Source organism: Jaculus jaculus, chromosome 1 (genome assembly GCF_020740685.1).
Source record: "Jaculus jaculus isolate mJacJac1 chromosome 1, mJacJac1.mat.Y.cur, whole genome shotgun sequence".
Lineage (NCBI taxonomy): Eukaryota > Metazoa > Chordata > Mammalia > Rodentia > Dipodidae > Jaculus > Jaculus jaculus.
In genome coordinates this window covers 333,150,668-333,168,552 of record NC_059102.1, presented here as the reverse complement: position 1 = coordinate 333,168,552, position 17,885 = coordinate 333,150,668, and the positions used below count along the sequence as shown (strand labels likewise).

Sequence of the window (17,885 nt, the reverse complement as noted above, 5' to 3'; positions counted from 1 at the left end):
GCGTGCTTGCAAAGCCTGCCCACCATATTCAAATCCCCAGCAGCCAAGGAAAGCTGGATGTAAAGGGCCATGTGCATCTGTGATCCCAGCCCCTCTGACCATGGGAGGCAGAGCCAAAAGATCACAAAGCGCCCAGGCCAACTGGTCTGAAGGTCCTCTGTGGTCTGGCAGTTCATTTGCAGTCCAAAGAGACGCTGTCTCAAAGAAGGTGGAGCACAGTCACCTTGAAGTCCTCTGAGCGTCACACATGCGGGCACACGGAGAGAGAAATAAATAAATAAATATGTAAAAATTAGGAAAAAAGGAATGAGAGCAGAAAAGCAGCAGCGAGAAGGGTCAGGCTGGGTTTGGAAATGGTGTCAGTGAGCTCCATGGACATCAATCTGTAAGAGGCACTAAAACACCACGCACACACGCATGCACGCACGCACACGTATGATGTCACTGACTTCAGCTGCTTACACCACTTCTGAGATCTGGATTAGTCCTACTTCTGTAAGGTAACACATTGCCCTTGAATGCTAATTTTAAAATTCAGCTGGCCAGCAATTCCAATTAGCTTATTCTATATTCAGTGCACATAATAAATTATTTTTTAACACAAGGCTTATAATTCTTATTACTAGGATATTGGGTTCCTTTTAATCCCATGATGAACAGATATTTTAAGAAAATTGACCTATTTCTGTGTCACCAAATTATTAGCTTCCTGGTAAGGCACATTATCTCCACAGTCCTGGATGGAGGTCTCTTGTCTCCTCTCCAAGGTAAAGGCAGGTCTGTTCCATTTGGCTGGGTGAGCTGAAAATTGTTCGCCTGGAGGTTATGATCAATGGCATATTAATTCTAATTCTGTGTTTGACAGCCCGGATGAGGTATTTAGTAGTCTTTCCTAGTGATTTTTTTCTTTCACTGAGGTTTTTTTTTTTTTTTTTTGGTAAACTTTTTATTTACTTGAGAGATAGAGATAGAGATAGAGATAGAGAGAGAGAGAGAGAGGGAGAGGGAGAGAGGGAGAGAGAGAGAGAGGGAGAGAATTGGTGCGCCAGGGCCTCCAGCCACTGCAAACTCCACACACATGCGCCACCTTGTGCATCTGGCTTACGTGGGTCCTGGAGAATCGAACCCACGTCCTTTGGCATTGCAGGCAAGTACCTTAAGCGCTAAGCCATTTCTCCAGCCTTTCACAGAGCTTTAAAGGTAAATTGACCATCTCTACATGCCTAGACCACCATATTCTCCTGGATTCACCAAAAACTCAGGGCCTTCCTCATTCTTCTAAATTTAGTGTGCAGAAGCATAGTTTAACTGTAGCCTGAATTTATGTGTAAACTTTATGTCATTGCTATCAATACCCACTCATTTCTTTTAAAATCAATTTGTGTGTGTGTGTGTGTGTGGCTGTTGGGCCTAATGCAAATGGTTTCAACCTTCCTGGGCACCCATGCCCTCGTGGGAAGGGACATGAATTCTTCCTTTACACACTGTGATATTGACTGTATAATGCTTAGTGCGGCCCCGGCACGGCCGGGTGGGAAGCTGTCCCCGCGCGTCTTCGAGGAGGGCCTGTTTTCCGCCTGTACTCAGTGGTCCAGCTCAGGTTGGCGGGCATCAGAAGCTGGGCGAGGAGGGCAGTGTGAAGGGTCGGCGGGCAAAGGTCAGTCGGAGTGCCGGCGGTCCCTGGAGCTGGGCCACCCGGGCGACCTCACGAAGGAGCCCGGGTCCCTCGCGCTCCGCCGAGGGGCCCGCCCCTGGGAGGCCGAGCGCGGACGTGGGCGCCGACGCTGACGCTAACGCGTCGCCTAGCGACACACACCTTCCCAGCATGCCTGAGGTGTTGTGTTTTCTCAGCCAATCAGAGAAGCGGAGCCCCTTCCCCGTCCGCCAATAGGCTGCGAGGACGCGGCCCGCGACGGTTGAGCTGGGCGGACGGTTGGTGGTGCGGCGGTGCGAGCGGCGCGGCGCTGCCCGCTGCCCGTCCCGGCTCGGCTCGGCGCGGCGCGGCCCGCCATGCCGTCCCGGGTGGAGGACTACGAGGTGCTGCACGGCATCGGCACGGGCTCCTACGGCCGCTGCCGGAAGATCCGGAGGAGGAGCGACGGCAAGGTGAGGGTCGGGAGCGGGGCCGCGGCGGGCGCCGGGAGGACGGCTCGTCGGCCCGACCGCTTCCCTGCCGCGGAGAGCGTGTGCGCCCGTCCCGGTTGCCGCCGCCCAGCGGGAGGTTGCGCTGTGAGCTCGAGCTCTCGGTGTGCCGGCGCCGCCGCCCAGTTACGGCTGCTGTCAGTCACCGTCTGAGGCTTGATTTGGCTCTCGGTGTGGGGTCCAGGCTCGGGTCGTGGTGGAGGAGGCCCGGGCCGCAGCTCGAGGCGCTGGTCACTGCAGCGAGGCCCCGGATGCCCTGCCTTGCCCGCTCGCTGCCTTACGTGGCGTGGTGCTGCCCGTAGTTAAGGTGGGTGTTCCCACCTCCGTTAACCCAGTCTGGAAACTTCCTCGCAGAGGATTATTCTCTAGGTGGTTCTAGGTCCCATCAAGTTGAGAAGATTAACTATCACGATGACTGTGAATTGTATCATATGTTGAAGTGGGAGGCAGTGTGTGTGTGTTTGTTTTGTCATATCCTGATCTGTTATTGCAGATTCTAGTTTGGAAAGAGCTAGACTATGGCTCCATGACAGAAGCTGAGAAGCAGATGCTCGTCTCTGAAGTCAATCTGCTTCGTGAACTGAAACATCCAAACATCGTCCGTTACTATGATCGAATCATAGATCGGACCAACACTACCCTATACATTGTAATGGAATATTGTGAAGGAGGGGACCTGGCAAGTGTAATTACAAAGGGGACCAAGGACAGGTAAGTGTCATATTAACTGTAAGATTAAAAATGGTGTTGGGGGCTGGAGAGATGGCATAACGGTTAAGTGCTTGCCCGTGAAGCCTAAGGACCCCGGTTTGAGGCTCGATTCCCCAGGACCCACGTAAGCCAGATGCACAAGGGGGCGCACGCGTCTGGAGTTCGTTTGCAGTGGCTGGAGGCCCTGGCGAGCCCATTCTCTCTCTATATCTGCCTCGTTCTCTCTCTGTCACTCTCAAATAAATAAATAAAAATCATTTAAAAAAAAGTTTTTAAAAATGGTATTGGGCTGGAGAGGTGGCTTAGTGGTTAAGGCGCTTGTCTGCAAAACCAAAGGACCCAGGTTCGATTCCCTAGGATCCAGGTAAGCCAGATGCACAAGGTGCTGCATGCATATGGAGTTCGTTTGCAGCAGCTGGTATCCCTGGCATGCCCATATTCTCTTTCTGTCTCTCTCCTAAATAAAATAAAAATTAAAAAATGATTTTGTTTTTGTTGCTGTTAAGCATCTTCTATTGGGCGCAGGGACAAAGTCCTTAATATGGCTGCATGCTCTTGTAATGGGTCCACAGTACTTCAGAATATCACTGGTGATTCAACACCCTTGTTCCATGCCTAATTATTTGTTTCCATATTTGTACACTTTAAAAGCTAAATAGTTGACCTTATCCCATACTCGAAAGAATTATATTCAGGAGTTAAAGCTAGATAATTGCTTTGTTTTCAGACAATACTTAGATGAAGAGTTTGTTCTTCGAGTGATGACTCAGTTGACTCTGGCCCTGAAAGAGTGTCACAGGCGAAGTGACGGTGGTCATACTGTGCTGCATCGGGATCTGAAACCAGCCAACGTCTTCCTGGATGGCAAGCAGAACGTCAAGCTTGGAGACTTTGGGCTAGCTAGAATATTAAACCATGATACAAGTTTTGCCAAAACTTTTGTTGGCACACCTTATTACATGTCTCCTGTAAGTAGACATATTTTATGCTAAGATTCAAATAGATACAAGGAACTTGAAGTTGGGGTTGTTTTATCAATAAACCCAATAGCCCAGAACTCATAATGCTATTTGATTTTTAAGTTGATATTTTTCCCAATGGACTACTTGACCCGCTGTTCCCCTCTGTCATCAATTCAGCTCACGCTCTTTTGACTGACTTCTAGGTGCTGAGTTCAGGGAGTGCAAAGATGAAATGGCTCATACCTCTGCCCTCGCAGCACTGTTTCCCAACGTATGCGAACTGGGCACAGGACATCAGACTTGTCAGGAGCGTTTGACATACAGAATCCTGAGACCCATGTTCAAATGCAGTGAACTTGGCTCTCTGGGAAGGTCTCTGGGCTCTGCCTTTGCCCCTCTTAATTTCAGACACAGCAATTTTAATAGACTGGATGGAGTCTTGTGTTTAGAGATGGGGCAGGGAACTCACTTCTGGAATCTGTCTGTGGGAGGTTCTAATGTTTGGTGCATGTTCTTTGTTCTTTTTTGTTGCCTCTTCCCTGGTGAGTTACAGAGAGGCTGCCTTGACTTACGGTTCCTCTGTTGGCTGTACACCTTGTTACTAGAATTTCCCACCATTATCAGCCCGCTGCTAAGCCCATGTTTGCATGAATTATTCTTCCTTTCTGACTGTTCACTTGGAGTGGAGATCATAAAACAAAATAGCTGAGGTAAAGGGCATAACAGTTTTAAGCTGCCATTAGATGTTGTCTGATGGCTTAAGCTGTAGCAGGGCTGGAGAGATGGCTCAGCGGTTAAGGTGCTTGTCCTAGAAGCCTAACGTGCAAGTGCCCAGTACCCATGTAAAGCTAGATGCACAAGGTAGCACATGCATCTGGAGTTCGTTTGCAGTGGCTAGAGGCCCTGGCACACACCCATTCTCTCTCTCTCTCAAACATTTAAATAAAAAAATAAAAAGTAGCTGGGCATGGTGGTGCACGCTTTTAATCCAGCACTCGGGGAGGCAGAGACAGAAGAATCTCTGTGACTTTGAGGCCAGCCTGAGACTGCATAGTGAATTCCAGGTCAGCAGGTCAGTCTGGGTTAGAGTGAGACCCTACCTCAAAAAAAAAAAAAACCCAAAAACTGGACTCAATAAGGGCCAGCATTGATGTGTCTCTGGATGAAATCTGAGCAGATAAGACAAGAACAGATATGAATTCCATACTTCAGTAGCTCATAAACATTTCTAGAATTTTCTAGCTCTTTAGACTATTATAGTACAAAGCCCTACAGGTTTTTGATTGTTTTGACTAAGGTTAGACGTGGTCAGAACAGTGCCATGTTCTCACCATATCAGATTTCATGTAGAAAGCCTTTAAGTGAAGAAAACTATCCACAAGTGGTTCCTGGAAAAATTAAAAACCTGTGTACTTCTTTTGTTCCTCTCTTTCCCACCTGTTTGTGTAATTAGATCAGTTCCCCTAATATATTAATTGTCCAGAAGTGGTTTCAAATTCATCTGCTAGCTCACAGTAACCACCCTTCTGCAAATGTTGGTACTTGCTTTTGGAGCCCCTGTTGAGACTAAGAGTTCTGGTAGACTGTTATTTTTGTTTGTTTGTTTGTTTGTTTCTTTATTGATTGATTGATTGATGTGTTTCAAGGTAGGGTCTTGCTCTAACTCAGGCTGCCCTGGAATTCACGATGACCTTAAACTCACAGTGATCCTCCTATTCTGCCTCCCAAGGGCTGGAATTAAAGGCATGTGCTACCATGCCCGGCCTACTTGGTAGACAGTTATTGATTGTGGACTAAGAAAAGATATATATGATTAATTCAATTAGATATGTATGTCTGTATCTACTTAAATGTGAGATAGGTGCAGGTTTGATGACTGGAGTTTTTTCTTTGTTTACTTGTTTGTTTGTCTTGGTTTTATAAAAATACATAAAAGAGGAAGATAGAGATAATGGGCATACCAAGGCTTCCAGCCACTGCAAATGAACTCCAGACGCATGTGCCACCTTGTACATCTGGCTTACGTGGGTACTGGGGAATTGAACCTGGGTCCTCAAGCTTTGCAGGCAAGTGCCTTAACTGCCAAGCCCTTTCTAAAAATTTTTTATTCATTTATTTGTTTTTCCAGCCCTTTTAAAAATACTTTATTTATTTAAGAGAGGCAGGAAGGGAGAGAGAGAGAGAGGATGAGGCAGATAGAGAGACTGTTTTAGTTTTTATGAGACAGGGGTTATGTTGCTCAGGCTAGCCTCTAAATTGCTGTGTAGCTGAGGATGACCTTGAGCACTCAATCTTTCTGCCACTCCTTCCCAAGTGCTGGGATTACAATTATGTACCTTCATGCCCAACTTCTGATTGTTTTAAAATGGAATTTCTGGTTGGGTATGGTGTCCACAACTGTATGCAAGTTCCACCTACTCAAATGATAAGGCAGAATTGCTTGAACCCAGGAACTTGAGGCCTGACTGGACAACATAGAGACTATTATCTTTAAAGAAAACAAGACAAAATAAATTGGTGTTCTCGATTATGAATACCTTCATGGTCCCTCTTATTCACCTTGGAATTATTAGTGTCTGGCCCGTAGTATTTTCACTTTTGAATGTAAAAATTCAGTGACTAGATTGATATGACATACTATGCTGAGATGATATATTATCTTTTTTCATTATAAATAAAAGGGTAAAGTAAAGCTACTTATTGTAGTATACGCTGAGTTAGTCTTTTGATCTGAAATATTTTCTTCTTCTTTCTTGGATGGTTATTGCCAAACCTTGTGGCTCCATTTTGTCTCAGGGTTATTTTTATTTAGTTCAGAGACTGGGGTCCTAACATAGTCCAGGCTGGCCTGGAACTTGCTCTGTAGCCAAAGGTGGCCCTGAACTACTTCTGCTCCTCTGCCTCTCCCCCCCAAGTACTGAAATTACAGGTGTGTCTCACCACACCTAGTTTTATGAAGTGCTGAGGATTGAACCCAGGGCTTTGTGCATGAACTGAGCTATCTCTCCAGCCCTTAGGTTTATTTTGTTTAAGTTTTAAAATAAACACTCACTTCCTTTGACTTTTCTTACCTTTCCCCTGTCTAGGAACAAATGAACCGCATGTCCTACAATGAGAAGTCAGACATCTGGTCCCTGGGCTGCCTGCTCTATGAGCTCTGTGCATTGATGTAAGTATGATAAAGGTAGAGTCCTATTTAAAGCTTATGCTATTTGTCGCCTCTCTCCAGGTTCAGCCTTTTCATTTTTCTTTTTGAAGCAGGGTCTCACTCTAGCCCAGGCTGACTGGGAGCTCACTCTGTAGCCTAGGCTGGCCTTTAACTAATGACAATCATCTTGTGTCAGCCTCCCAAGTGCTGGGATTAAAGGCGTGCAGTACCACATCCATTTTGGGTTCAGCCTTTTGAGCATCATGCTACTAAAAGCATGTTCAAGTCTGAAGGAATTATATAGCTTTTAAAATTAAGGTAGAAGGACTGGCTTGAAACACACACAATTATTTACAAGGAGAGAATGTAAGCTCTGAGGATGGGTCCTGCTTTGTACAAGGATCTTGACTGGTTAGACGGTCCCTGTCAGTTAGACTGACCCTTAGCTCAAGGGCAGAGTTCATAAGTCAGGCAGGTAAGGGGGTTACTGTGAGGACAAAGTGGAAGTGAAGCAAGGATGGGGAGGGGGGAGCCCAGACTCCACGGCACAGCAAGGGCGCTCCAGTTCTTCCTGCATCTTGTCATCGTTCCCCCCACCAACTGCTCTGTAAAACAGTGGTTTGCTGGAAATGGAGGAATTTTACTTTCTTCATGGGGCATTTAACATTGGAAACATTTTTGGTTGTCCCAACTATAAAGTGCTATTGGCTTCTAGTGGGTAGACTCCAGGGATGCTTCAGTGTAGCCTAGAATGTGCTGGACAGCCCCCACTCTAGAGCTCCTTCCCCCCAAAATATGGATAGTGCTATCCTAGGGGAAGATCTCAGGAGTGGGAATTAGAAGTCAAACTGGAGCCCAGGCTGCTTTTGTGTTGGTTCCTATTATATATTTTTATTGTTGTGTTTTTAAATTTTATTGATTTCTTTTTCTCTTCCTTTCCCCCACCCCCTTTAAAATTCCAGGCCTCCATTTACAGCTTTTAACCAAAAAGAATTAGCTGGGAAAATCAGAGAAGGCAGATTCAGACGAATTCCATACCGATATTCTGATGAATTGAATGACATTATTACAAGGATGTTAAGTTTAAAGGTAAAGGTTATAGGATTGATACTGGATGTTTTTATCTCAGTTAGATGTTGTCATACATGTTACTTCTCATAGAGCAATGGAGACCAAAGGAACAGGAAGTAATTTTAGCTAGTCAGTTCTGTCAACACAGTGAAAACTTGTCAGTGTGGCAAGTTGCACAACCTTGCTGACCTGTCCTCTGCCACACCAACAGATAGTTGGTGGCCAGGAGCAGTTGCAGAAAGGTTCTTGTCCTTGTCCATTGCAAGGGGAAGGTGGTAAGGAACGGGGCAGGAGATATACTTTGCTTCAGGCTCTTGGAGAGATGAAATAAGAGAGGGAGGGAGGAGTAGAGGGAAATAATTGCATAAAAGAGCAGTTAACTGGGCACACTCTGGCCACTGGGGCAGCAGATGTTGAGGGCTGTGCAGAAGGACCTAGGGGAAGTAGCAGGATGGAAGGTTGGAGAGGTTATTGATGAACAGGGTGAGGCTTCACTACAGCAGACCCCAGGGAGGCCACCAGCATGTGCACCCGGGAAGCCGAGGACTGCAGAGGCGGAGCCAGTCTCCCTAGGGGAGGGGCAAGGAGGAGGCAGGTACGTTGAAGTCTGCATCAGCTTGTGGACCCAGAGCCTCATGTCCAGCAAACTTAACTTGTCCAGGTGTTTAAGACTGGTCTCTGAAGGAGCCTTGCCTCTTGCCCTTGTACTGTAGCTGCTTTTCTTAGTATTCTGTCTTAATCTGACTGCCACACTTTCACTCCAGGATTACCAGCGACCTTCCGTTGAAGAGATTCTTGAGAATCCTTTGATAGCAGACTTGGTTACAGAAGAGCAAAGAAGAAATCCTGAGAGGAGGGGCCGTCGCTCAGTAGAGCCTTCGAAGCTGCAGGACTCCAGCACGGTGCTGAGTGAGCTGAAGCTGATGGAGATCCGGCTGCAGGAGCGGGAGCGGGCCCTCCAAGCACGGGAGGAGAGCCTGGAGAGTACGTCAGCGTGGGGAAGCGCCTTGAGCAGCTGTCCCATGTGTGTGTGTCTCAGAATGAAGGGTTTGTTCGTGTAGGCCCTGGGATAGCATTAGAACCTGTATTTGGGTGGGGGTGGAGTCCTGGAGATTAGATCCAGGGCCTTGTGCAAGCACTGTACCAATGAGCTACATCCCCAACCTCTCACTTTGATTTTGGAAACAGGGTCTTTCTGAGTTGCCTATGTCTTGAACTCATTCTGTAATCCAGGCTGGCCTTAAAGTTTTAGTCGTGCTGTCTCAGCCTCCTGGGAGCTTGGATTGTGGACCTGTGCCACCAGGCCTGAAAAACCTTTGAAAAACCAAATGGGTTGTCGACCTGCTGCCACCTTCATGGTGACGTTCTCTCCAGAGTCTTTTGCCGTCCTTCTGTATTGTTGGACGTTCCCTGTTTCCCTGTGCTGGTCTGATCATGACAGCTGTTGTATTTTGTTGAAGAATTGTTTCTCATCTTTATGCTTAAATACCCTAAAGTTTTCCATTGTAAAGATAGGTCTTAAAAGATGCCCCATTGGTTATGAAACCCTGACTTCTGCCTTCTCAACACACACAATATCTGGTGGGTGTTGACATGAACTTAATGGAAGCAATGGGTTTGATGCTAATGGTTTTGAGGTCTTGTTTGAGACCGGATTTCACTCTGCCGCCCAGGCTGGCCTCATCCTGATGGTCCCCCTCAGCATCCCAGTGCTCAGACTACAGGTGTGAGCCACTACTTCTGCTTACTGGTGAGGCTTTTTCCTCATGTGTATGTATATGTTTAGAGTATGTGTGGTGTGTTGTATGCACATGTGTTTGTGCAGATGCATGTGCCTCATGTGTGCATACAGAGACCAGAGGGTGTAAGGGTGTCCTTCTGTATTGGTCATCTCCATACTTCGTAGAGACGCAGCCTCTCCTTTAACCCAGAGCTGCTGTTCTTGGTCAGCAGGCCCCAGTGATTCCGCACAGACTGGGCTGTAGACATACTTGGTCATGGCCCATCTGTGTACATGGGTTCTGGGGATTCAAACTTAGGCAGTTTCAGTCCCTCATGCTTAAGTGGCAAGGCTTTTTAACCACTGAGCATCTCCCTGGCCCTGCTAATGAGTTTTCGACAGTAAACACCTAATTACTGTGCTGAGATGATGGCTGCTTTGAGGCTTTAGGATTACAAGGTGGCAACAGCATGAGGCTCTTGGCTTCATTTTAACATGCAGAGATAGAGATGGTGTGCGCTGCTCCGCCACCCCCGAACCACTCCTTAAGTCCAGTGTGCAAAGGTTTTCTACGAAAACACCCTGCCACTAAACTGAGTTGTTGGCTGTGGTCTTCCCTCCTGTGTGGGGCTGTCACTGAATGGGAAGGAGATTTTGTCCTGTGAGGCCAAGAGAGTCCCTGAAAATGAACTGTTGCCCGTGTTCTGTGGAGAGTAGAGTTGGCTTCCACGTGAGCTCCTCCCACACATGCTTGGACGAGTCCTACGGGAAGGCGTGAGATAACCCGAGGCCTGCTGGAGCACTAACCCTGCACAGGCAGTCACCCAGTAAGAGCCCAGTGAACCCCAGAGTGTGACTGCGGGTGACCGGGCAATGAGAGAGGAAATCACGAGAGGTGAGTTGTCTCAGAGCTGGAGCTCTGCGCTCACTGGTCTGCTTCCTTTTCCTCCCTCTTAAAGAGAAGGAGCGTGAACTCTGTGTCCGAGAGAGACTGGCCGAGGACAAGCTGGCCCGGGCCGAGAGTCTGGTGAGGAGCTGCGGCCTGCGGAAGGAGCAGCGCTTGCTGTCTCTGGCAAGTGGTCCAGGTGAGAGTCAGAGCCACCCTCAGAGTGGCTCTGGTGGCTCTGTTATTTGACTTCTCAAATTTTAACGTGAATTTCATTGAATGTATGCACCAGTGGAAATGAAATTCAATTATAGCAGTGATTGGTTTCGTAAGTTCATAGGCCTGAGACAGTGAGTAATAGGATTTTTTCAGTATTTATATGGTATCAGAATACGTGTTGGTGTTTGAGTATTTATTTATTTTTTAAAGTGGGTCAGAAATATAGCTCAATGGTAGAGTGTTTGCCTAGCATGCACAAGGCCTTGAGTGCCATTCTCAGCCCCATTAAAAAGAAAAAAAAGCTGGGCGTACTGGCGCACGCCTTTAATCCCAGCACTTGCGAAGCAGAGGTAGGAGGATAGCCATGAGTTTGAGGCCACCCTGAGACTACAGTGAAATCCAGGTCAGCCTGAGCTAGAGTGAAACCTTACCTGTAAAAATAAAAAAATTAAAAAAAGGACTTTTTTTTTCTCAAGGTAGAGTTTCACCCTAGCCTAGGCCGACCTGGAATTCACTGTCCACTCTTAGGTTGGTCTCAAACTCATGCTGCTCCACCTACCTGTGCCTTCCAACTGCTGGGATTAAAGTTATGTGCCCAGCTGAACCATTTTTTTTTAATATCTTATTTTTATTTATTTATTTGAGAGAGGGGAAGAGGCAGAGTGAGAGAGAGAGAATGGGCGCGCCAGGGCGTCCAGCCACTGCAAACGAACTCCAGATGCATGTGCCACCTTATGCATCCGACTTACATGGGTACTGGGGATCGAACGAAGGTCCTTTGGCTTTGTAGGCAAGTGCCTTAACTGCTGAGCCGTTTCTCTAGCCCTGATGAACCATTTTTTTTTTTGTTAACATCTTCCATGTTTGTAAACAATATCCCATGGTAATGCCCTCCCTCCCCCTACTTTTCCCTTTGAAACTCCATTCTCCTTCATATCCCCTCCCCCTGTCAATCACTTGCTCTTTTATTTTGATGTCATGATCTTTTCTTCCTATTACGATGGTCTTGTGTAGTTAGTGTCAGGCACTGTGAGGTCATGGATATCCTGGCCATTTTGTGTCTGGAGGAGCACGTTGTAAGCAGTCCTATCCTTCCTTTGGCTCTTACATTCTTTCTGCCACCTCTTCCACAATGGACCCTGAGCCAGGGAAGGTGTGATAGAGATATTCCAGTGCTGAGCACTCCTCTGTCACTTCTTCCTAGCATCGTGATGCCTTCTGAGTCATCCCAAGGTTATTGCCATCTGAAAAGAGAAGGTTGTCTACCAAAAGTGAGAGTAGCATTAATATATGGGAATGAACATTAAGAGAAGTGCTTACTGGGCAGTTTGGTGAGCACAGTATATACATTTAGCCAGACAGCAGCAGACGTTACACCCCTAGGGCTCATTGCTACCCCTGTTGTAGGTTTTCAGTATCAGGGATGTATTCCCTCCCATGGAGTGGGCCTCCAGTCCAATTAGAGGGCAGTTGGTTTCCATCATGACAGATGTGCCACTATTTCACCCGTTGGCTCATTTGGCCTGGCTGGCAAAATGTAAGGCTTGCAGTGTCTACTGATGAGTATCTTCACTGGTGATTTCTCTCTCTCCCATTGAACTGCATGCACAATGGCTTCTTCCAGCTTTCTGTCAGCTGGTCTACATGGAGGAGGTTATCAGCTCAGTTCCAGCAGGATTTCTCAGTGGCCTTGCAGCCCAAGTATGTGGAGTCTTCCTGCTGAACCATTTTTAAAACTATATTTCAAATTTTTTTCTGTGTGTTATTTCCTTTGGGTATTGTCATCAAAACTCTTTTTCCCTACATTTTCAAGCAAAAACCCTAGCATTTTTATGCTGCCACACCTCAGCCATTATGAAAAGTCCCCAGGTGTTAGTAGTCAGGAAAGGTGAGTGCACCAGAGACAGTGGAGTTACGCTGGTCTGATGGCAGTTTCATGAGCTTTGAAGCCAAAACAGGGCGTGGAGGAGGACGTGGGGACTTCTGGAAAGCAGGGCCACCCTGAACCAGCCTGCTCCTGCCTCTTCATCCACATAGCTTCCTTCTGCACGTCCACGGGTCTTTGCTCAGAAGTCACCTCCTAGGCTTTCTTCGTTCACACAGCTCACCAACTCCCTCTCTCTGCCATTTCCCACAGCACACATCTGCACTTACTTGTTTACAGCCTGTCTCCTGTCTTCTCCTAGCTCAGGGCCTTTGTTGGTTCACCATGACCCAAATGATAAGCTCAGCAAATAGTGAAACATGTCCTTTAAATGAGCACAAAGGAAAATTAGGAAGGTTCTGGAACTGCACCCCTGAGTAGTCCTGTCAGTAGTGAATAGTGTCACTCTTCTCAGCTAGTGTGGTTGTCACTGCTGTGAGGAGCAGTGCACACAGGGCTCTTGGCTCACCTACACACACGCTGTAGTTGCTTAACCTGCTTTTGAAACAGCTAAGTTTACTGAGCTCTCGACTGAGGTGTCCTCCATAAGATAGGCTCTGCTTCTAGATTCTTCTGCAAGTGGCATATCCTTCTTAGAATGTCACTTGCTTCCAACATTAGAGATAAGTAAAACTGTTTGCAGTGTCTTGTATTGTGGCCCATAATCCCCAGTGTGTTTAATTAAACTTAAGAAAAGAGTGGTAAGAGAATAAAACAGTGGTTATTTGAAAGTTGATACATTTCAGGATTATCTTGTCTGTTGCATGAGTAAAATATTAAGTTGAGACATGGTGGTGACTCATGAACCTATAGTCACAGCTATACAGGAAGATGAGGTCGGAGGACCAGGAATTTGAAGGCTAGCATGGGCTACATAGAAAGACCATGCTTTTTTTAAAAAAAAAAAGAAAGAAAGAAAGAAAAAGCTGGTTGGCGTCTGCCAGTTCTGTGCCCCAACCACCCATCCCAGAGAAAGGCAAGAATGTGGGTTTCAGATGTCCCCAGAAAGGTAAATCCTATCTGGGAACTAAACTCTCACTCAGGTACCTGAAAACTGTTTTTCCCTCTCTCTTTGTAAAGAACTATTTAATCTCCCATCCTCCTTGATCAAGAAGAAAGTTCATTTTGGCGGGGAGAGTAAAGAGAACATGCGGAGTGAGAATTACGAGAGTCAGCTCTCCTCCAAATCCAAGTGCAAGGACCTGAAGAAGAGGCTGCATGCTGCGCAGCTGCGGGCTCAAGCCTTGTCGGATATGGAAAAGAACTATCAGCTGAAGAGCAGACAGATCCTGGGCATGCGCTAGGCCTGCAGAAACGCAGAGCCGCTGCCCGCTGCCGTGACGTTGCGCTGCTGCAGCTTCACGCGTGCTTCTGTGAGCTGCGCCTTTTCTTCAGTAAGTGTCCTGCTGGAGCTGTTTTCACTCTTTTCAACAGCAGGTGCATGAGATGGTTGCATATTCATTTCTTTTTCTTCTGTGAACCCTTTATAGAAAGAATGATCCTTTCCTACTTGACTGGCCTGTGTGATTACTACTGGGAATATGAGATAGGGCATTTTAGACCTTGAGGGAAAATAATGCTAGAAAGAGATGATATACCCAAGAGCCCTGCAAAGTTTTATGTAAGTGAGTGGTGTGTGTGCAGCTGTTTGTCTGGTGTTAACCCAAAGCTATGAGCAGCAGGAGGAGGCTGTGTATGCCAGCACTGAGCATCCATGGCTGGGGCACCCACGCACCTTTCTCAAGAGCATCGTGACCGGTGGACAGATGCTGTCACCCTGTTGACAGCCTTGGTTAGAAGGTGCCCACCACATTCCAGTTCAACATAACCATTATGCTTATTGGGAATAAAAGTGGCTTACAGTCCAGGTGAGGAGCTCAAAAGAGGGCAGAGCTTTACCACAAGAGCGCGGATGTATCTCAAAGAAATGTCTGCTAGGATGGCTCCAGTGTAAAAGAGACTGTCAGCACAGCAGAGAAACTACTGAGAGCATTCAGAAGGATCCTGACATTAGTAATGAGGCAGTCGGCATTAACATTGACCCTCAACATGCTGCTACCCCAGGAGGCTTCTGACTCAGCCTGTTCCCTGCACATGCTCAGCTGAGGTGTGTAGCCATCTTACGTGGCTTTGTGTCCCAGAGACCTTAGCTCTTCAAGTTCTTGTATAACTTTGAATAAATGGTTGATGTTCACTTAAAAGGCAGGTTTGGGAGATTATACTGATGACTTCTGAGTCAGTTGATAAGATTATTTTTATTATATGTTATCTTTTGCTCTTAGCCGCAAGCTGAATTGTAGTAAACACCACAAAGCCATTCTGTTTTAAATCTCATGTTTGCAGCCCTGACCTCAGAAAATTTGTCTATTTTTAAGATGACGGGGAAAAACACAAGGATTTCTTTGCTGTGTGCCCAGCAGTCCCTCGGGGCTCTTGAGAGGGGACAGTTCATGTCTAGGCCTGTCTTAATGCCGCAGCTTCCTTAGGACCCACACCAGCGAGGGCTGCCAGATGAAGCACGGCACCAGGGGAAGGGCAGAGCAGTTTAAATGCCATTTGTCTCTGTTAATGCCAGATGCTCCTTGCGTCCTAACTGCTGTATTTCTCATTTAATTTTTGTGTATATAACTTAATAACCTGCTTGGATGTAACTTACCAAGCTTGAATTCTCCAATGCATTGCATGAATTCTGTATTGTTTATAGAATTGAAAGCTACAGAAGGAGTGTTAGGAATTGCCTGGATGCTGAATTTTAAGCTTCTTTTTGACATTGTTAACAAATATATCTTGGGTGTGGTGGTGCACGCCTTTAATCCCAGTGCTTGGAAGGCCGAGGTAGGGGGATCCCCGTGAGTTCAAGGCCACCCTGAGACTACATAGTGAATTCCAGGTCAGCCTGAGCTAGAGTGAGACCCTATCTTGAAAAACAAAATAACAAAAACAAACAAACAACAAATGCATGTTACTGAAGGCCAGGTCTGCTGTTTTAGTGCCAAAAAGCTGCTCTGTGTCCACAGTTTCCTTCAGACCGTGTCAAAAGAGGATGTTTGCGCTAATGAACGATGCTGGGTGGAAGCCCAGACAGTGAGTGGGAGGGCAGAAGAGGAGGCCCCACATCTAGGGGCTCCAAGAGCAAGTCCCGCCTCAGATGGCACATGATGATAGCACCTTCATCTTCCCTTCAGCACAGGAATGTTCCCTTTTCTTTCATTCACATAATGTCTCAGGATCCTTGTCACGCCATGCAGGGCAGTTTGTTAACTGTGATGCACAGTGACACCCTAAAATGTTTAACACATGGTGAGTGTCTCATCTCTTCTGAAGGGAATGGGATGGGACAGTAAATGAATCAGGCAGAAAACCTCATTAAAAAGCAGAAAAGCTTCAGCAGTAAACTAGTAGTTCTGTCTTTCTTTTTAAGTGTTCTTGAGCTGAGGAAACCTAATGGATATGGATTGTTTGTTAATACCAAGACATCTTGTTTACAAATGTTCCAGTGTAATGCAAATCTGTTTTACCTTTTTGGAAATGCCTCACTGTGATGTCTATATTCTTTTATTTGTTTTTATTCCACTGACTGTCATCTACCTGCCTCTTTCCCACAGCATAAAATGATTCTTTTATTTCTATATTTATGTCTGTTGCATATGTTGGTTTCCGAGTGGAGGAAAGGGAAGAGTGGATCTGGTGCTCGGGCGTCCCTCCTGCTGCTGTGCCGTAGTGGCACTCACCCCCCCCCCCACTGACCCTGAGCTGCGGGCAGCGTAGGAGAGGGTGCTGCTGGTATCCAGTGGGAAAGGTTCTGTGATGCCTCACAGGCAGCTGCCAATCAGCAGTGCCGCTGGAGAAACCTGACTCACATGCAGACCTTGAATATGCCTCCACCCTCAAAGGAAACTTATTTTGGCCTTAAGTGGATTAAAAATTTGTCTACTTGGTGACCAGAGGAGTGCTCAGCACTACAATATCTCTATCACACTTTTCAAGGCTCAGGGTCCATTGCGGAAGACGTGGTGGAAAGAATGTAAGAGCCAAAGGTAGGGTAGGACTCCTTATAACGTGTTCCTCCAGACACAAAATGGCCTGGTATCCATGACCTCACAGTGCCTGACACTATCTACACAAGACCACCATAATAGGAGGAAAAGATCAAAATAAAAGATAGAGGGGAGAGTTGAGTTTCAAAGGGGAAAGTGGGGGAGGGAGGGCATTACCATGGGATATTGTTTACAATCATGGAAGTTGTCAATAAAAAATAAGTTAATTAAACAAAACAAAAAAAATTGTCTACTTGGGACATGGATTAACTGTCATTACTCATCACATTTTGCATGTGACATTTTCTGGGCATTGCTCATTCTTTTAGCATAATAAATAAGGATGGAGGGCTAAGAAGTGAGAGGCAACAGCTCCCTCAAAAGTGCACTTTTATCACACAGTCGATAATGTGGCTCTGCCAGAGCAAATGATAACATTAGCAGACTCCCCTCAACCCTACAGGCCATTCTGACATAAGAGTTGAGTCTGGTGGTGGCCAGCCCAGTCTACAATGAACACGTGGGCTCTTGTTTGAAAAGCGGAAAACAAGGTGCCATTGGAGATAGAAACCTTTTTCTCTCTGCTTAATGTGGAGTCATTTGCCAGTGAACATTCTAAGTGAAGGCCAATATACACATTGATGAGGATTGTCCTGTTCAGTGTAGTCTGCAATGCCAAAAAATGCAAAAAAAAAAAAAGTGGAAATGCAGAGTATTTAGCTTGGGTGGCTTGTCCCTGGAGAGTGCTTCAAGTTGGAAGGGACAAATGTACTCAGCCCACAACAGGCATTGCTGACCTGTGACTCTTGCCCAGTTCTCTCTAAATCCTCAGGAAGTACCATGTGAGGTCTTCTAAAGGCCTGCGGCAGGCACGGGTCACCCCCAGGCCTGTGAGCCCCCAGGCAGCCTGCAGCGGTCACTTTGCAGACACACCATGCTGCCGGGGCGGAGACAAGCACGCTTGCTGGATGCTGCTGCCCGGCCCGGGTCGGGAGGCCTAACGCTGACCTCTGCACGTGTCCAGGTCTCTGCACTTGGCCTGCTGAGAGGCCACTGGCATGAGGG

At 46.7% G+C, this 17,885-nt stretch overlaps 1 protein-coding gene across 1 annotated transcript; it reads left to right on the top strand.

The window, feature by feature from the left end:
* Positions 1-1,990: 1,990 nt before the first annotated feature.
* On the top strand, positions 1,991-16,412 carry Nek2 (NIMA related kinase 2). Its single transcript, XM_004671291.3, has 8 exons — positions 1,991-2,106; positions 2,636-2,853; positions 3,581-3,821; positions 6,902-6,984; positions 7,926-8,052; positions 8,799-9,018; positions 10,714-10,839; positions 13,864-16,412. The coding sequence occupies exons 1-8, from the start codon at positions 2,011-2,013 to the stop codon at positions 14,085-14,087; spliced, it is 1,335 nt and encodes a 444-aa protein (XP_004671348.2). The 5' UTR covers positions 1,991-2,010; the 3' UTR covers positions 14,088-16,412.
* Positions 16,413-17,885: the final 1,473 nt, after the last annotated feature.